Source organism: Pyrgilauda ruficollis, unplaced genomic scaffold (assembly GCF_017590135.1).
Source record: "Pyrgilauda ruficollis isolate IOZ18807 unplaced genomic scaffold, ASM1759013v1 scaffold131, whole genome shotgun sequence".
NCBI classification, from domain to species: domain Eukaryota; kingdom Metazoa; phylum Chordata; class Aves; order Passeriformes; family Passeridae; genus Pyrgilauda; species Pyrgilauda ruficollis.
In genome coordinates this window covers 534,957-553,889 of record NW_024511544.1, presented here as the reverse complement: position 1 = coordinate 553,889, position 18,933 = coordinate 534,957, and the positions used below count along the sequence as shown (strand labels likewise).

Below are 18,933 nucleotides of genomic sequence, written 5' to 3'. Positions count from 1 at the left end.
TTTCAAAGTACCACTTTAAGATACAAAAAAGAAATAAAATTAATACTTTACTTTGGTTTCACGTTAGAGAGATAGTTTTGTTAGCTGCAAAAATTTTTTTCCTCAGATTTCTAATTCAACCAGAGAAGAAAAAAAAAAAGAAAAATTCAAACTGTTATAAGCAAAAGTTGGGAGAGAAGCTGGTCCTCAGTCTGAAAGGTCTGTGTTTCCATTAATGAATGTACATAGCTCTGCTTAATTTCCAGTGCTGTCCACATTCCTCAGGGACAACTTCTTCAGCAGGGAAAAAAGAATGAGAAAACCAAGAATAAGGATGTTGTCTGTTTATTTTGTGAGTAGAACTGTGTCTGTGCTTCTGGAGACCTGGCTGGGATGTGACAGGTTTTTCAGAAGCCTTCCAGCTATGAAATATTCCCACCACTGGCAGGATATTCCTGGGTAAATGCACTGACTTGGAACAAAAGACCTTTCAGTGTAGCCAGGGGTTGGGATCTCTCAGAAAAGCTGTGATTAATCTCTCTACATCAGAATTATGCACCAAGTTTATTCCTGTGCTGCCAATCTTACACTTTGCTGCTTTCCTCCCTCTCCCCTTGTTCCCTGTCTGCTTTGCTCTCTTTGGTTTGGGAGTTTTTATTCATCATGATTTACAGTTTCCAAAGGATGCTTCAAATGCATTTAAAAATAGGAACTTGAAAATTAAATATGTATAAAGCTTTTGAGGTAAATACTATGCAGGATTTGAATGATCTAAACTTTGATTTCACATCAAAACCGCATCATTAAAGATCTAAGACCCTTAGAGTTTAGACCCGTACTGTTTATAAAATTGAGGAACTGTCAATCCCTAAGGCTTGGCACTTGTTTTGAAGTATTCAAAACCATTTATGTTTAAATTGCAGTTCTCCAGCCGTACCAGTTAAGGCCCTGCTCCTGCAAGAAGCAATATCTTGCATCAAACAAGTGTTTTCTCCTAGTTAGGGTGCACCTTGCTTAACTACTTCTCTTTGGTTTTATGTTGAAGAGGTAGTTTCCTTAGTTGCAAAATATTTTTTCCTCAGATTTCTAATCCAAACCAAACCAAAAACTAAAGGAAAATATTCAAACTGTTTTAAGGAAAAGTTGAGAGAGGAGCTGGTCCTTAGTCTGAAAGGTCTGTGTTTCCATTAATGAATGTGCATGGCTCTGCTTAATTTCCTGTGCTTGCTTATAATCCTTGCTTATAATCCAAATTACCTCTGTATCAAATGATGTTGTTTTTAGAACAGAAAATTATTAATGCTGGAAAGGCAGCATTTATTACTTCCCCTTCCAAGCAGAGGGAGCTTTCCTGTGGCAGGTTCCCATGGAGCAGCTAAATTAATAGATCTCTGTTTCCTGAGGGAACATGACTCATGGAGCAGAAATCACCAGGAAGTAATTGATGCTTTGCTACCTCATGTCCTCAAGCCAAGCCTTTAATTCTATTAAGCCACATTTACCTGTCATTATATGCAGGAAACAAACAGCAAATGACCCCTAAGCAGAGCAGTGACTCCATGGGCAGAGCCCACAAAGCACCCTGAGCCCTCCAGTTTGTCTGCTCAGTGCCAGCAAGGCAGAGCTGAATTCTTCCTTCTCTAAAGAAAGAAAAGAGAGCAGACGGGGGAGAAGGAGCAGCTCTGCTCGTTACCATGAGAAAGGAGCTGTGGTCAAAGCATCTCCTTCTTTCATCCTCCCTCCCTCCACAGCCTTTTTCTGACCTCTGACTGGGGAACGGAGGTGAAATCCAAGCGTGGGTGAGGGATGGAGCTGCAGGGAGCCACCGTGGGCTGTGGGTGTCATTGGCACCCTAAGATGTGAATATTATTTTTCTGCTTAATATCTGTATATTGTATTTTTACATCAATCCAAGCTTCTTCAAAGGTTGCAGATCAAACCCTTCAGTGTCTGTGGAAGTTTCTGTTTTTCCAATTCCCACAAGTGGGGATGGTCAGGGCAGGCAGCACATCTCCTCTCTGGGCTCCTCCACTTCATGGGGCACAGCCTGCTGCCAGCACAGCCATGGTGAGCAAAAACTTCCCCTTTTTCCAGGGGGACAAGGAGGATTTCCAGAGAAATCCCCCTCATCCTGCTGGGAGAGGAGGCTCCTGCGTGGAGAGCACCACCAGCCAGGTGTGCATGTCACCTGTGCTCCAGGGTGTCCTTGTCATGGGCACCTGACTCTCCTCAGGCAGCCCGAGAAAGGCTCAAAATAAAATTTAAACGGCTAATTTGAATTGAGTTCTGTGTTGTAACAGCTCACAATGGACAAGATGGATGTAGGCTCAAAATAAAATTTAAACGGCTAATTTGAATTGAGTTCTGTGCTCACAATGTGCTCAAAACAGCTCACAATGGGCAAGATGGATGTGGGCTGGGAGAGCTGCTGAGGTACAGTAGAAAACCAGGCACTGCATTGTTTTAAGGCAGGTTTATGAACCATCCATCAGCTCAACATGCAGAGACTCGAGTTCACTTTCAGGGGTTTATTATTTTTAGTGAAGCTAAGCTAAACAATGCTTTTGGATTTTGGTTTGCGTTTTAACCAAGCTTAGAATGAAGCAACTTTTCAGTGAAAAAAGTGCTCCCAGGACTCTGGGAACATATGCTGCCATGCCAAGCTTTGCAAAAATGCTTTATTTTTTCCATTACTTTAGAAGTGAAACTGTAAACCCATGATCTGGCCCACAATATAATATATAAAGTGCGAGGTCAGAGCTGAGTGCTATAAAACAGGTGTAAAAAAGCTTATGTGGCTTAGATTGTGTAGTCTTAAATTTAAAGGGCTTCCCCTCCTTCCTTAATTAAACAAATTCATCTGCACACACTGGCAATGTACTTAGTGGATGAAGTGCATTGTAAATGCATTCCAGATTTTATATCTTAGAAGATTAATTTGTGCTTAAAAAGCTGCACCTTGTCTGATGTTAAACCCCAGGATATTTCAGACTGCTTCTCTCACATTAAACCCTGAAGAAGAGAGCATCCTTCAGAGATGAGTCTGAAGCAATCTCTGCAACTAAAAGCAGTGAAGTTCCAGCTCAGTAATTTGATTATCGTCTCCACTAAAAGTGCATTTGAATCACAAAGCTTGGATTTAGATCAGAATATCCATTGAGAGGGAGATGGATACCTAACTTTGGCTTTATCCTAATTTCAACCACAACTGGTTGTCTGGAAACGTGTTTAGTTTGGAGATTTCTGTATTTTAGTTGCAGAAATCTGCTTTAGATCACATGTTAAGGAAAGCTACAATATTGTCATTATCATTTGATTTTTAGGTGAAAGGATACTGGAAATAAAGATTTTTAAATTGCTCAGTTAGTCAAGATATGAAAAACCAGGATCAACTGTGAAGAACTGCAGAATGATCCTAGGACACTGAGTGAGGGGATGGTGGCAGGTAACAAATAAATGAAATCAGATTCATTTTGGGGGCTAAAAACCAAAAGTAACCCCAAGTAACCTTCAAAGTAACAGTGAAACAGATACAGTAATGAACTCAGAGTTTATTACAGCTGCTGAAAAATTACAGCTTTGAGCTTTATAACTCTAGGAATGTATCTGTTCAGTTATTAAGCTGCAGGGAGGAAGGCAAATAAAATATTAAAATGTATTACAAAGGGAACAGAGAACAATACAAAGAAAATAATTATGCACATTCACAGAACACCTGTATCAGAACAAGGAAATTCATGATCCTTCCTCCAAAACCAGTTAAACTGGAAGAGGCCTAGGAAAGGCAACAAGTGTGAAAAAAGGCATGGAAATTATTTTAGCCACTTGCAGATGTGGAAGAGAGATAGCTTTGGAGAGATATGAAATTGGTCTGTAAAATTTTCATCTAGAAGATGAATAGGGGAGAATTGTTCGGTCTCTCAGCACAGGAACTGTGAGCCAGCTCATGAAAGCAGAGGCAGGTTCAAAGCAGACATAAAACAAATTGATTCTCACCCAGTGGGTCCTACAAGCTTGGAGCACCTTCCTGCACAGTGCTAAGCTTGAGAAAAGCTAACACAGATTAAACAAGCAACTAAAATATCAATTTTAAAAGCCCCAACCACTTAGCAGGTGTTAAATAGAAAGATGACTCCACCTGAGTCACCATGGGAATTACTGAAGTACTGCAGTGAAAGGCCAGGGGAGGACTAAGGATGCACCAGATCCATGAAGAGCAGGGGAAGTGTATCTCTAGGTATTGTCTCTGAGCCTTTAATACACATGAAATGACAAAATAAGAGTTTGGGTTTCTAACATCGCCTTGGCTTCATCTGCAGGAGTCCAAGGTCACAGCTCTGAGAGTGAAGCTCATCTCCATCTGTCATCTCAGAGGTCCCCTGCTCTGAGCTGAGCCCTGACCACAGCTTTGGATGTTGTCCATTCACATCAATTTCCCCTTCTAAAAAGTGATTTTAATCCACAGAAGAAGGCAGCTATTACCCACACCAGCTACTGCTCCTACCATCCCCTTTAAGATGACCTCCAAGCTTAGAGATGCTGTTTCATTCTTCTGCAACAACCCCCTCTCATTCAGGTGCACAAATATCACTGATAGCTGGAGATTGGCAGGATTTAAAATGGATTAACTGCTCCTCTGGCAAGGAGAATTTCTGAGCTACAGTGATAAATATTAGCTCAAATTTAGGAAAATCTCTGACTCCCAGCTTTAGCCCAGACTGTCAGCAATCTGTCACACTTTTCTTGCACACCCCTCACAAGCTTCTCCTTGTGGGACCTAATGAGTAGGATACAGGATTAGGTGGCTGAAGAGCCCAGCCCAAATGTGCTGTGACAAAACCCTGCACAAGTCCCTGGCTTTAGGTCAGGCTTTCCCTTTCTGGCGTGTCCTGGCGGATGCCTATTGTCCCGTCTGCAGTCACTGATTTAATCTCCTTTCAGAGCCCAGGAGCTCCTGCTGGGCTGGGAACCAGCTCGGGCCATTCAATGGAGATGTCAGCCTTTGTGTGAGAGACAGCCACACCAATATTGCAAGGAGCCTTTTCAGCCCTTCCTGCCTACAGCAAAATCTCATCTGAAAAGCTAGGCTTAGTGTTTCTGACATGCTGGCACAGCAAATATTTCCCCACATAATTGCAAAACATCATTTGTAAGAGTGTTGGCCCAGGGGTTCTCAACAGAGGCTGGGATCTGGGGGCAGGTAGAACATTTTCAGAATACTGCCTGTTTATCAGAAATATATAATAATATAAATGTTATTATTTTAATATATTAATTAATATATTTATTGATATCTTGTTATATTTTTAATATTTCCATTCACTTGGCCTTCATGCTGTTTGCAGCTGGCTGGCACAGACATGCACTGATATTTCTCTGTGCACATTTGCTCACTTCACTCCAAGATGCTTGGTATGTGCATGTATATCCAATATTAAAGCTTCTGTTCAATAATCTGTGTGATATCGTTCATATCCAAGTGCCTCACCTCTCTTTGCCCATAAAGGCAGCTCTGACTTGGTTTCTCTGTTGGGACTGTTCTGTCAGGGAGAGAAAATGGTGGAAAGAAGGATTTTTCTTATTTCTAGTCCAGGTAGTCCTGAGATAGAAATACAACATTTTATCCCATTGAAGAAAGGAATGAAGTATTAATGGTGAGCCCTCTCTTCCTTTAAAACCCCTCTGAGGATGTAAGGATAACCTGACTCCACACATGGAGAAGAACCAGACAGGAGAGCACAAAGCTTAAGCAGGTGACACAAAAGGAGTTTTTAACTGCAGGGCACTCTCTGCATTATTCACTTCAACAGGAGCAAATCATCCCAAACTCATCCCAGGCTTCCCCCACCAGCACTGCTGAGGAATGCAAGGAGCTGGATTTTTCCTCCCACAGCCTGGCTTTTACTGATACATATTCTACCACCACTCAAACTACACTATCAGATTACTTCAGTCATTGTAACAGCTCGTGTCACCAGAAGAGTAAGTGCTGGTTTAAGTGGCAAAATGGGAAAGTAACTTTGTGTAATAGATCTTATTACTTTGTACTGTCCAGCCCTGGCCAGGGCTTTAGGAATATTTTGAATCTGATGTTCATGCTTGTTATTTCAGAAGTCTGTTTTTATAGAGGTTACACTGTCCTTGCCAGAACCGAAGGCATAAAATACAGGCTGTATCGGGAATATTTTAGTGCTAGAGAAATGTCTGTATGATAAAAGAGCATGATGAAATTATCTGGTTAGATTATTCAGGAAAATCTCATTTAAAATCTCTTCACATCAATGCGTGACTTGGGGAAGGCTTAGTGCTATGAATTCTAGAGAACTCCACCATGAATATCAAATACAGACAATTTAAAAAGCAAACACTGATTTAGAAGAGTTACAGCTGGACTAGCTGATGGCTGTCAGTGTCTTCCCACTGAACTGTTCTATTCTACAAGAAGAATTTATCAGGTTTTTAAACATGGCATTGTAGTTTTCCTCTTCAGGAAATTAATTTTATAAAAATAAACCACATTCTATCAGATTTCAGAGTTGCAGGTCGAAACCTCAGCAGGAGACAGGAGAAACTTTTCTTTATGGGCTATTTTGAGCATTTAATTTAAGGAACTTTTTCCTGTTGTTATTGATGCTATGCTGGCAAATAAATACAAATACATAACTGCACATGCTGCTCTAGTAAAATTTATGTGGTTTTTTGTATCAGTGCTTAGAGGACTTTCCAAGTGGTCGCAGACCTATGGGGAATGAAAAAGAATTTGAGTAAAGCAGCCTAAACGTGGATTCCGGAGTGATTGCTCAGGAAATTACTCCCTGCACCAGCTGAGATGGGTCTGAAGGCAGGCTGAGGTCTGCACTGGAGACTGTAACATTTGATGTGCGTTTTAGTCAACTTGTAGAAGGAAAGTCAAATATGTTTCCTGAAAATGATGTTACTCTGATTTCAGCAGTTTAGGGAATCTCTTGGGGAACATCAGGGGGAGTTTGGAGAGGTGTCCATCACCCTCAGGTCCTGCTGGCTCCTGCAGCCCTCGGGCACAAGAACAAGGAGGTCTCAGCTCTCCATCAGCCTCAGGATCTGAGGAAATCCAAAGGGTCCATGGAACATGCACCTGCCAGAGGCAATTAAATAATAATTACAATTATTATAATAATTGTCATTATTATTTAAAACTAAACAAGCAAAAGCTAGCAACTGTGAAGAGTTGCAGGCACTGGATCCTTGGAAGGCTTGCAGTGATTACACAGTAAATATCTTCGCAGCTGGCATCTCGTGGACATTGAGATTTTTCTACATTTTCTTCTGCAATAATGTAGTGACGTGAAGAGTCAACGAGAGCAGCACCAGCACTGTGGACTCTCTTCCCTGGTTTTGGAAACAAATACAGTTCTTGCAGAAGTCACAGACCCCAGATGTGATGGCTCTGCTGGGTTACCAAGGAAGGGAAGCCTCAGGGAACAATCCTGCGATTGTCTCCATCTGCAGCCATGGGTTAGCAGCACAGAGCAGACACAGGAGAGAAACAGCTCTTGTTTAACAGCAATTGCATCAGGAAATTTAGAATATTCAACTGAATAAGAGCAGACTGTCCGTGTCAAATTGCACATGGCCAGAAAAAAGTATTTCCTAGAATCTTGCTCAGTCTTGGTGGGAAAACACAGCCACTGAAAGATCTCCACAGAATCCCATTGTCTGGGCCTGACAAAAGGGCTGGATACAAGGAACTCCTTTGGAGTAAAGGCAGGCCTGGAAGCTCTGCTGCAGGCAGGGTTTTGTTAAACCCTCTCCCAAACATCAGTGATACACTCCAGAGTCACCTTTGATCCTGCATGGCCTTCCTAGGAACTGAAGTAAACAGGGGTTTGAAGGGAACTATTTTGGGATATTGGGAACTTATATCGTGTCTCTCCTGCACTGCCGTTGACCCAAGGGCTGAATTCCCCTGATTCTGATCAGTGTGTTTGCATGACAGTTCCTGAAGCAGGTGCCAGCACTCTCACCTTGGTGCTCTCCTGGTGCTCACACCTGGAGGCTGCCTGAGGCACCAGGGCATGATGTGGTGAAAAGTCATCTCAAACGGATTGCATGTGGAATAGCCTTCATTTCTGTTCCTAATGATGTGTATGGGTTTTAACTGGAGACCTGGGAATGATCTGGCATTTTAAACAAATGTTTCTGCTAGAAAATCAAATTTATGCACCAGTTGGGTTTTTTCCCTGGCTTCGGCCCTTCATCAGGTCTGGAGCCTGTTACTCCTCAATCCAGCATTAATAGTGGCCCTCACATCTGAAAGTAGGGTTCTTTCTGCTCCCAGAGGGATGAGAGCCCTGAAAACAAGCAGTATTTATCCTGACTCCCCAGCTCTGGGCTGGATCAATGCAGTTCAATGAGCCTTTGCTAATGCAAAGCAGACCCGTGCATGCTCGTGGGATGCTGTCATTAATCCTTGGAGGGCACAACCTCCAGCTGGCTCCCTTTACTGCCAGCAGCTTTCTTTAACAACCCTCCAGATGTACCATGTTCCATGTACTCTGCTCTGCTCGAGGAATTTTAGCCCAAAAGGCGGGCAGGGCATGGTGAATGCCACCTTTAGCTGCTCTTGCCAGGCTGGTCACTGCAGCTGTGAGAATGCTCTCAGTTCTGAACCCCATCACAGGGTATCACAGAGCAGCAGCCATTCCTGCAGTGAAAGACTGCACTGGTTGCACTCACAGCAATCAGGAGCACTTTGAAGAACCATAAATGATGGTTTGGAGGGAGCAGGGCGCTCTGCTGATAAATCTCAGGCTGAACACTGCAACAATATTGCAACAGACTATATTGATTTTTTTTTCCCATTTAGTTGTTTAAGGTATCTACAGAAACCAAAACCAAGAAATACCTACATTCACTCCAAAGCCCTGCTGCTGTTTTTTTAAGTCTCTCTCAGTTGAAACAGTCTCTTGACAAGCACCAGTGCTTCCAACAGTTCTAGCTGGGGCAGCAAACCAAGCCCATCAGGCTTTCTTGTGGCACTGAGCTGAAAGGAGCCCAGAACTCTGCAGACATCACTGCTGGTTGTGCTCTCCCTCAAAGGGACCCTCTCAGATCTCCAAAGCCTTCTGTGCTCTCTGATGGAAACTTCAAATAGTACAATGTGAAATGTTTCCCTGACATTCTGGGGTGTTGCCTTTAAAAACCCAACCAGCAGCATTGCCAGCTGAGGGGAGTGGATAAAACAGATTTTGTTTCAGATGCTTTTGCATTGTGAGGATTTTGAGCTTTTATTTCATATGTCTCTTGAAATACAATGTGTCTAATTACTAAAGCCTAGCTGTGGAACTCAGACACATTCTCTGCTTTCATTTTTTGCTATTTTCTCTATCAGAAATGAGCACAGAATATATTATCTCTAAGTTCTCTAATGCAAACAACATACTGTGAAGGCCAAATCCATCTTCTCCTTTCTGATGTTTGGCTTTATGAAATGAAGAAAGTACAGTAAAAGCAAGGTCAAATTGCCTTTGAAGGATTTACAAACGTAAGAGTTTCTCCCCTCAGATTTGTCATTCCACATGCTATATCCCCATTTTTGATGGGCCTGTGTCACCTACCTAACACTGCACAGCCCAAGATTCCCAATACAGCCATGTTATGCTTTAGGGCAAACTTGGGAGAAAATTGGAACATTTTCCTAGCGTGACTATAGTTGCTTTTCAGATGGAGAGTTCCAAATTCCCCCTCCCATTTCAAGGTCTATAACAACTCCATAACATCTAGAACTTCGTGGTAGTTTGAATATGGATCAGAAAGGACCATTACAAAACCTCTAGAAGGTGTTAATTAACAAAAATTTCTGCATGTCAGATTTTGTCAAATTTTATCCTGACCTGTCTTCCCTTCTAATGCATAAATCTCAGGATTTCAAACTGAATTATAGAAGGTCAAAAAGCCAAGGGGAAAGATGAAGTCTTATATTGGGGGCAAGAGGAACAGAATCAGCATGAGAAAGTTTGGGATCACATCCAAGACTGAGGCAGATGGAAGTTTTCCAAAAGGGTTGCCCAGGGCAGTAAAGTGAAAATAGAAAATATGGTGTAAAAACCTGGTTACAGAAGTTTCAGTGCTGGTCACCTACTGTCAACTACAATGAAAAGCTAAATATATAAACACCTGAGGTTTCTAATCCTGCTGCAGCCCTGTGATGTTTTCAATCACTGTTTTTACATAAGATAACACCACTGGTATCACCTGCTGCTTCAAACAACCACATTTATTTTAAGTCTTCCTTCTAGTGCTGATCACAGAAAGCTTCTGAGGACTGCTTCCTGTTTTTCATACAGATTTCCCTCTTTTCCTGTGGAAATCCATTGAGGAAGCTCTCTGAAAACAGGAGGAAGTATCTGTTTCTAAGTACCTGTGAGAGTGTCCAAAGGAAGGGTCTTTGCCCCCTGTGGGGCTCCTGGGGAGGGCAGGGGCTGCTTGTGATGGGGAGCATGATGTGTCCCCCCCAAAAAAGCTCCAACCCCTCACACACAGCTGGGATCCTGCATGGAGAGGCTCCAGTAATGAGGGGGAAACTGCAATTAAGCATTGGCTTATTATTTTTTTTTTTAAGAGAGAGAAGCGAAGAAACAAAGCCTTTTGTTAAAATATTATTGACTTTGAAAACAGGAATCCTGTTTACCCAACTTGCCCATGAGGGATTTTCCTGGTCCTATGACCATCTCTCTCCTTCACCTCATTTAGCAGCTCTGCACTGCAGCCTGTGATGGCCACATAATTAGAGCTAAACTCTAATTAAACTGGGTTTATGTCAATGAGATACCGTAATTGGCTAAAATGATGCATCTGCTTAAGTGTTCTTAAGAGTCACTAGGAAAGAGTCTTTGTAAATTTAAACTTAGATCTAAGTTTAAGTGAATTTGGTGATGAATGCAATGCAAACCTGCTTGGGCTGGGATTCATCAAAGAAATGGGAGGTGCTGCTGAGACAAGCAGAGGTCCAGCCATGGAGAAGGGAAATGAGCCAGAGTGCTGAGCACTGGCAGAAATCAGTTCTTACACCCAGGGAGCAGCTAAAATGGTCACATTACACTCCTGTCAGTGGCTTTTTGACCTCGGTCAAAATGTTTCTTATTCAACCACATCAGCAACAAAAGACAAAAGAGAAGCTGCTATAAGTGTTGCCAAAGCACAGGATACTAATAAATGCAGAATCCTAATAAATGCAGAATGACTAGGCAGCATTTTCTGGTCTCTAGGAAGTGGCAAATAACTTACAAATATTTGCAAAGGAAAATAATTGACCCTGAGATTGGCTCAGTTGGTCAGAGCATGGTGTTAATAATGCCAAGATTGTGGATTTGATCCAACCATGGGCCATTCACTTAAGATTGCGCCTTGGGAGTTCAACTCCGAACATTCTGAGTTCTGTGAATCGGTTCAGAAGTTCCTTTTCAGTCACCTACCAGAACAATACTTCAAGAAGGCAAAGGACAGGCTGCTCTCTGGAAACGTAAAACTTTCTAAAGTTATCGAGACAGCAGGCACGGAGCTGGGAGTGAAGGAACACGCAGAATTCCAGAGTCTCTGGTGGAGGGCAGCGCTCTGAAGCTCCGAGGATGTTTTTGCAAAGCAGCAAACAGGGTGAGGTAATTGTTGCTTCCTGATGCAGGATCTGAGGAGTGGAAGCTGCTGGCTCTGACACCTCAGCTCAGCTCTCCCAGCGCCTCCTTTTCCCTCTGCACAGCTCTCCTGGGGAACCTGCAGGCACCAAAACCCCGTTATACAGCTCCTAAGGAGCTTGGATGCAGAACTGCTCACAGCTCCTCCCTCACACATTGCTGACGGATTTTCCCAAACTTAGGAAGACCCGGTCAGAAATAACTCACAGCCAGCTGAAGGCTCAGTGTTTGTTGTTAAATGAGCCATCTTTCTCTCCTGTCACTCCAGATCCACCAGGCTCTAAATGTGGGTGGTGCTGAAGTAAATCCTGAAGGAATTTACGTGCCAGTAAGTAGGAGCTTTCAGTCTGTGCCACGCTCAGGGATAGCTACAGTTTTACAGACATCAGAAAGAGCTCTGGCACATTTTTAAGCTTTCAGAGTGGAATTCTGCAGGATCTTCACCCAGCTGTTAAATAGCCTGTTGGGAAGAACACTTCTGAAGGCACTAAAAGGCTCCCTGGACATTTGATTTTTGCTGCTATACACTGCAGCATCCAGGAGATAAGGGAAGGATTCCTGGGGATTAAACAGCACACGTCTACGTGAAGGAACTCACGAGGGTGAGGGCTGTTACACAAGCAATGGCAGAAGGAAATGATCACAGGAGCACAGCTCTGCTTTCCCTGGCCTCAATGATTTATGTCAAGTGCCTTGGTTAGAGCTGTCAGTGCTCAGAACACCACAGGATTTTAGTTATTTTTGATTGTAGGCTCTCAAGCATCTTTCTTTAAAATCTAAATCAGGACACCAGGAGAGACAGCATTCTCAAAATGTGAGTTTGAAAAGCAGGAAGGACAAACAGAATGTATCCAGGCAATTCTGGCACGGGCTGTGGGGGTGAGGCTGTGTTTGCTCCCACATGCCTCTGTTGCTATTCCTTGTGGGCTGGGCTAAAAGCAGACCTCAAACAATGGCATTTCATAATGTGTGCACAGAGGTTGGTGCTGTCTCCAAAGTGCTCAAAGCCACCACAGGAAGGACAGCAAGGCACAGTCCTGCTGTGTGTGACAGCACCATCCCAGGATTTGCCTGCTCATGTCCAACAAGCAGGGAGATGGAAAGGTTTGCAAGAAAACACACGGCCGTCACTTCAATGATTTTTTTTCTAGAGGCTGGAGATTTTGGCAAGAAAATGAAAATCATCAGCCAAGAACTGGAAACCTCCCAGAACTGTAACCCTTATAGTTGAAGTTATAACTGTGCTTTAGAACTGCCCATATAAAGCCAGGATATTTAGTGATCTTTATTATAGCCACTAAAAAGTCATGCTTTTAAACATTTATCTTTAATGCCTGACAGATCTAGCTATTTAAAAGCTGAGATGAAGCATCTGGATTGATCACAGAAAGTTCATTCATAGGATTTCTGTTGGGCAGGAGCTCACAGCACCAACCAGAGACAGATGAATTCAGAAAACCTGCACAGACACTCAGCTCCAGCATGAAAGCAAAATCTCAGCTGTAAATGAAAAGTCAAATAATTCCAAAATGTACACCTGAAGTCTCTAATTCCCACAGGGAGTAAGGCAAATCTCAAATCATTCTGAGTTCCCTGAACTCTGACAGCTTAGGTAAAATAGTACAAAAATAAAAACCACAGTTCATTTTGGTTAAAAACCACAAGTCCTACACTTTGAAAATAAAGTGTAGCTGTGAGTATAACTACACTCAGGGCAATGTACACACACAGCTGTTTGATCTGCTCCAAGGAAGTCTCTAAAAGAGACGAGTTAAAGGTCTGTGAATGACAAGTTAATAATTCCTCAGAGTTATTTTCTGATCAGTCAGGAATTATTCAAGCCCAAGATTTGCTCAGCACCAGAAGCAGGTGGGTTTTCCTGCAGCTCCATGTTTCCATAACAATACAGCAGAGCCAATTAAAAGCCAATTAGTCATGGGCATTACTTTGAGGTCCAGTACTTTGCAAACTCTCCCCTCTGCAGTGCTGCTGCCCATTATGCTGGGGACAAAGGCTCTGGGATGAATGGGGGCTGTTTCCCTGTCTCCATGGAAGCCTTGCCACGCTCACCCCACACAAACCTTCCCAGGCACCTCCAGCGCTGCTTCCCCCTCTGATCTTTGCCCCAAACAAATGTGCTGTTTATTCACTCTGCTTCTCATTTATGGAGACCCATTTGATGCTGTATGAATAGCAATGAGGAAAGAATTAAACCTGTGTTTGAGAAGCAGTGAAGATTCCTGCTTCCAGCTCCTCCTTGAATCCCCTTCACCCACACCTGCTGGAAGAGATTTCCATGATACTTGAAAATTCTCCAAGTTTTACATTAAAATCTGCAATAATCACTGCAAATCACTGCAATAAATATGCACTGAAATATCAGCATCTGTGTTATGTGAGCTAACTCTAGAATTTGAAACCCAAGCAATCTAAATTATACTGCAGCTCAAAACTGAAAACAGTCTGCTTGGACACCAACTATGGTGCTCAAGAAATTGTAAAGAATTCCTGCAGAGTACCAGAAAATCAGCACATTGCAGGAAAGTAAAATGCAGTATCCCTGTGAAGGGAATATCCCCCAGCTGCTGTCCAGAACTCTGAAGCTCTGTGATGCTTCTCAGAGCCCCCACTCTGAATATCCAGGCTTTACAGTGCATTTTATTTGTGCACCACTCCAGAATTATTTTTTCCAGAACCGATGACTGTCCAGGCTCCTTTCTGGGGATTGCTGTTTCCCTTGGCTTTACGGGAAATCCAGTTTGTTGCTGAGCTGAGTAACACCATGAATTGCAAATGAAGTCATTAGTTTTTAATGCAGTCAGCTCTGCTCAAGGGGGTAAAGCAAGTGCTGGCTTCTCAGCAAGGTTGAGCTCAGCTTCTTCCCTACAGCTGTTTACAAATAGCGACTTCTGTGGTTAAATTCATGATCTTGTTTACTCCTTGCAGTTTCACAGGCAATAAGGGAGCTCCCATTGCTGTGGCTCCTCAGGAGCAGCTGAGTTAAACAAAAGCTCTGCAATTCTGGTGGCCAGCGTGGCCTCAGCTGCTCTGTCCCTGCAGCCAAAGTCCCCTCCCAGCTGCAGCTGGATCTGCTGGCAGGAAGCACAAGATTTGTACAGAAAGCTCACGTTAGGCAGCTTGTGTCAGCAGGACCCACCTGCTGAGTGGTTTAGCTCTCATTTTTGCTATTAATGTGTTAAATAAAGGAAATATTCAATATTCACCAGACCAAAACTAACCTACAGAAGAATTTGGAGGGAATTTGAGGACTCCTATTCCTCAGATACCTTATTTGATCTGTGTCCCATCCCTTGGAAGCCATTCCTTTAAAACACATAAGTGTGATGTCCTCTCAGACAAAGACAATGCCAAAGGAGGTGTCAGCAATGCTGACACCCATTCTGAGATGCTGCTCACCTGCTCACCTGCAAGTCCCTGATTTCCAGGTGTGCCACCATGCCTGGATCATTCTTTTTGACTGCTCAGGCTCTGACTCTGCTTCATCCCAGCGCTCACAAGACATGGATCCAGATCCCTGGCGTGTCAGAGCCCACGGGACTGGGTGCAGGTACCTGTGGCCACAGTGACTACTCCATAGATGTTTCTAGAGGTCTTTGACCTGACCTAAACGTTACAGGCACTGTTCAGCTCTTCTTATCACAGGACAGCTGAAATCCACCTCCTTTGGTTGTCAGGGAAGTCACCTCAGGCAGCCCTTGGAGTCAATGGCCCCGTTCTTCAGCCAGTCCCAGCAGCTGCATCCCACCAAAGCCATCCTGGTGTTCCAAATTTCCTGCACACCAACCTCACTCTGGTGTGGAAGAGGTTGTACAGCGACCTCTGTGAGCCATCGAGAAGTCTGATAAGAGGATCCATGTTTACCCCTGAAGGAATTTTCTACCAAGAATTTTCTACCCAGGTTTCTATTGACATAGAAACCAAGAAAGAAAGAAGGATAAATAAGAGAAACCTGCAGCTGCCTATTCCAATGAGCCTGTTGCTTGTCTCTCGTGAGTAATGAGTAAAGTGCAAACTTAAGAGCTTTGTAAGAATGTAGAAAAAGCATGCATGCTAGAATAAAAACAGGGTTTGAAGCCTTCTGGAAATGCAGTGTGTTGCTTTGTAGTGTCTCGGTCTCATCTACAACACTCTGGCCTCTTTTGCAGGTGGGAAGTGGAGCGATGCCAGCTTGCCCAGCAGAGCAGCCCCCAGCAGCAGCAGCAGGAGGGAGCAGCCGTGCCCGGGGGCACCCGCGGAGCGCCCGTGGCACCGCCGGGCACCGCCAACCACGGTACCGACCCAGCCCCACACACCCCTGGCCTCTCTCATCTCTAGTGCCAGCAGCAGCAAAACTACCAGAGAGGTTAAACCACTGTACCACAAACCAGTCCTTGAGAGTCCTGAAACCCCAGACCTACCCAAAGCCTTATAGCCCAGATTTCCACTCCTCACTCCCCATATAATTCTGTGTTTAATGAAAGACTGAACTTATCACTTAGAGCTATGATCTAAAACTGCTTTTTTCCACATGAGTCATCCCACCAAAACTTATTTTCCTGGCTTAAAAAGTATAAAGATTTCATTTCTTTGTAAATAAAAATGCAGAACCTCAGCAAAAATAATTTCCAAGGAAACAATTTGCAGTTAATATTTTGCACAGCCACGGTCCTTGGAAACATCCTGGCTGCTCCAGTGACTCTGGACAAGCCCAAACTGTTTAGCACATGTAGCACCAACAGCTGCCATAACACTGCATGCTTTGGCTTCCCTGCAGTGGTTTATTTTTTTGGGCACATCCAGTTCAAAGACCACAAAAGCACTTATCTGACAATAATTCTGAGTTACAAGGCACCTTTACTGCAGACTGGAGAGCTGTTCATTGTGACAAAAAATTGGATTTTAGGTGTGTGTTGAATCGAGCTGGCATGCAGCTGCTTGGGAATGTTAAAAATAGTGACAAATAAATACAATTAACATTGTAGCATGTTCTTCACCCAGTTAGACTTAGAAAGCAAACCTGCTTTTACAAATGTTTTTATCAAATCACACACTTTGCCAGCTCAGAGTTTCCACATAAAATTACACAATTTCAAGAACAAACAGCTTTTTAGCAAAATGTTTTCATACAAATAAATCATGGGGTCATAGATTCTAAAACAGGGGAAAATGTTCCATCAAGTAAAATAGGACTAGTTAGGCAGAAAAACTAACTCAGAAAGACGAACAAGTAAAAAAACTGTGTTCTTGAACAGTAACTGCCCCCCACAACAACTGATCCTTCACACTTATCCTTACCTTAAGGAAAGAAGAGAGTTGAGGTAAACAGCTCCAAGTTACCCACAAGAGAGCACTGAAATGTTCAAGACTCTCAAAATAAGGATCATGGCTGCAGCTGCCTGTCGTGGTTTTGTATCGCTTCTGCGAACGCCTCCTGTGCAAAACCCATTGCCCCAGCCCCTTCCCGGGGCGCTGGGCACCTGCCCGGGTTTCTCTGGGGGTTTGGGCTCTCACTTCGTTCTGGCTCAGACTGGGGGTGCAGCTGGGCTTGTTGGGGTGCTGCTGAGGGCTCCCTGTCTCCCAGCAGAGGAGCAGCTCTTACGCTCCGTGGAGGGCCAGGCTGCCTCGGACGAGGAGGAGGAGAAGTGGCCAGGGGACCGGGCTCCCCAGCTGAAGAAGATCCTGGCCAAGCTCCCTTGCTGTGGCAGTGGGTAAGTTTAATTTGTTAATTAATGCCATTTGAGCCCTTTGCATAGATCATTTCACAACCTGTGGCTGCAGTCAGAAGCCTTTTGCCCATCCTGTGTGGCACGTGGGGAGCAGCCTGCTGGGGATTCCCACCGAGCCCTAATTAGTGTCAGACACTCACTTGTGACCCGTGCTGCCAAGAATTCCACAGGAAAACTGGATTTAACAAACACAGACCTCTATTGTGAGGTCTTACTAACTCTTTTCTCTTAATGATGTGTGTAGATGTGATGAAAAGACCTGGAGAAAGCTGCTGTCCTACCTGGAGACCAGCAGCACTGATGGGAAGGACCCTGTGGAGCCCTCGGGGAGAATCTCCCCCCTCACAGAGCAGCCAGAACTCAAGGACCACCAAGAGAGAAAACTGGAAGCAAGCATGGAAGAGGTAACAGGTGCCAAGCAGAGTGTGAAGGAGTTGTTTATGCATCTTTGGGGAGCTGCATCTGTGTGTGTTTGTATTTTATTTTGGCTATTCTGCTCTCTGTTGCTGATGCTTCTCGTTGTGCTGTAGTTTGTCAGCTCAGACATCTCCTGCTTTCCTCCAACACCTGCATTTCTACTCTGGCTCCTACCCAAAACTGCCTTTGGAAGATGAGAGCTACCCCAGGCCCTTCAAATACTGTCCTTGATTTACTGAGGTTCTCCAGCTGTGGATGAAGCACTCCCATATCCTAAGGCATCCAACACCTCTGGGAGCAGAATAACTTTCCAATAAATCCCTCAGGCTGGCTGAGACTCCCTGTTTTGCAGTAAATTATCCCATTTACTCTGTCTTTTTCTTGGGCTTAGACAGAGCTATTTATATAATACATTATATCAATCTAATATATCAATAATATAATAAAATATGAATAAAATTAGTTCTCAGGTTAGCAGCATGTCCAACTACCCTTGAGCAGAGGTTATAACCACATTATTTAAAGCCCCAGTGCTGTATCCCAGCAGTCCTTGTGAGCTCACTATTTAAATTCTGCAGAGTTCAGCCCCTGATGGGCACAGAAGTGCCAGCAATCTTTCTATGAAACAAAAATAGTGCATTGCCCTGGTCTGCTTTCTCCTGTGCTTGTTCAGTATTTTATACCCCATCTTTAAACAAAGCAGAAGGCTTTCAGTAGTTCTGGAAGGATTATGTGAATCAGTGAAATATTTAAAGTGAGGGTATTCAGCTTCTTCACATGTTGCCATCCTTTGTGTTTTAACAGTGTTTCATATCATTTTCTCCCTTGAGCAAATTAAATGAAAGACTTTTCTTGTAGGCAAAAAAAAAAAAAAAAAAAAAACAGAATAAAATCCTGTTTCTGCCTTACACAATTTGCAGCATTCAATGGCAATTTATCCTTGCAATATTCTTTAGAGAAATATGAAAGTTCCTTCTCTACTGCTTAGCATCAGTCCACAGGGGAAAAAAATACCTGCAGGTAGTGCCAGTTTTCTTCTCCTTTGTTCCCCAGTCTGAGGTGCTCATCTTCTGCAGCATCATACTGCCCTCTTTTTCATCTCTGCTGATGGATATTAGTTCTGTGCAGCTTGTCTGGAAAAG

At 43.5% G+C, this 18,933-nt stretch overlaps 1 protein-coding gene across 2 annotated transcripts in view; it reads left to right on the top strand.

The window, feature by feature from the left end:
- The window catches only part of EFCC1 (EF-hand and coiled-coil domain containing 1), a 38,387-nt gene that overhangs the window by 10,169 nt on the left and 9,285 nt on the right, over positions 1-18,933 (top strand). The window contains exons 3-5 of one of the 2 annotated variants that reach the window (XM_041459142.1): positions 15,815-15,939; positions 17,233-17,356; positions 17,619-17,778. In XM_041459142.1, coding sequence (XP_041315076.1) covers positions 15,815-15,939; positions 17,233-17,356; positions 17,619-17,778 — 409 coding nt within the window. Of the gene's footprint in view, positions 1-15,814; positions 15,940-17,229; positions 17,357-17,618; positions 17,779-18,933 lie in introns of both variants that reach the window. The other variant, XM_041459141.1, reaches the window with a different exon arrangement.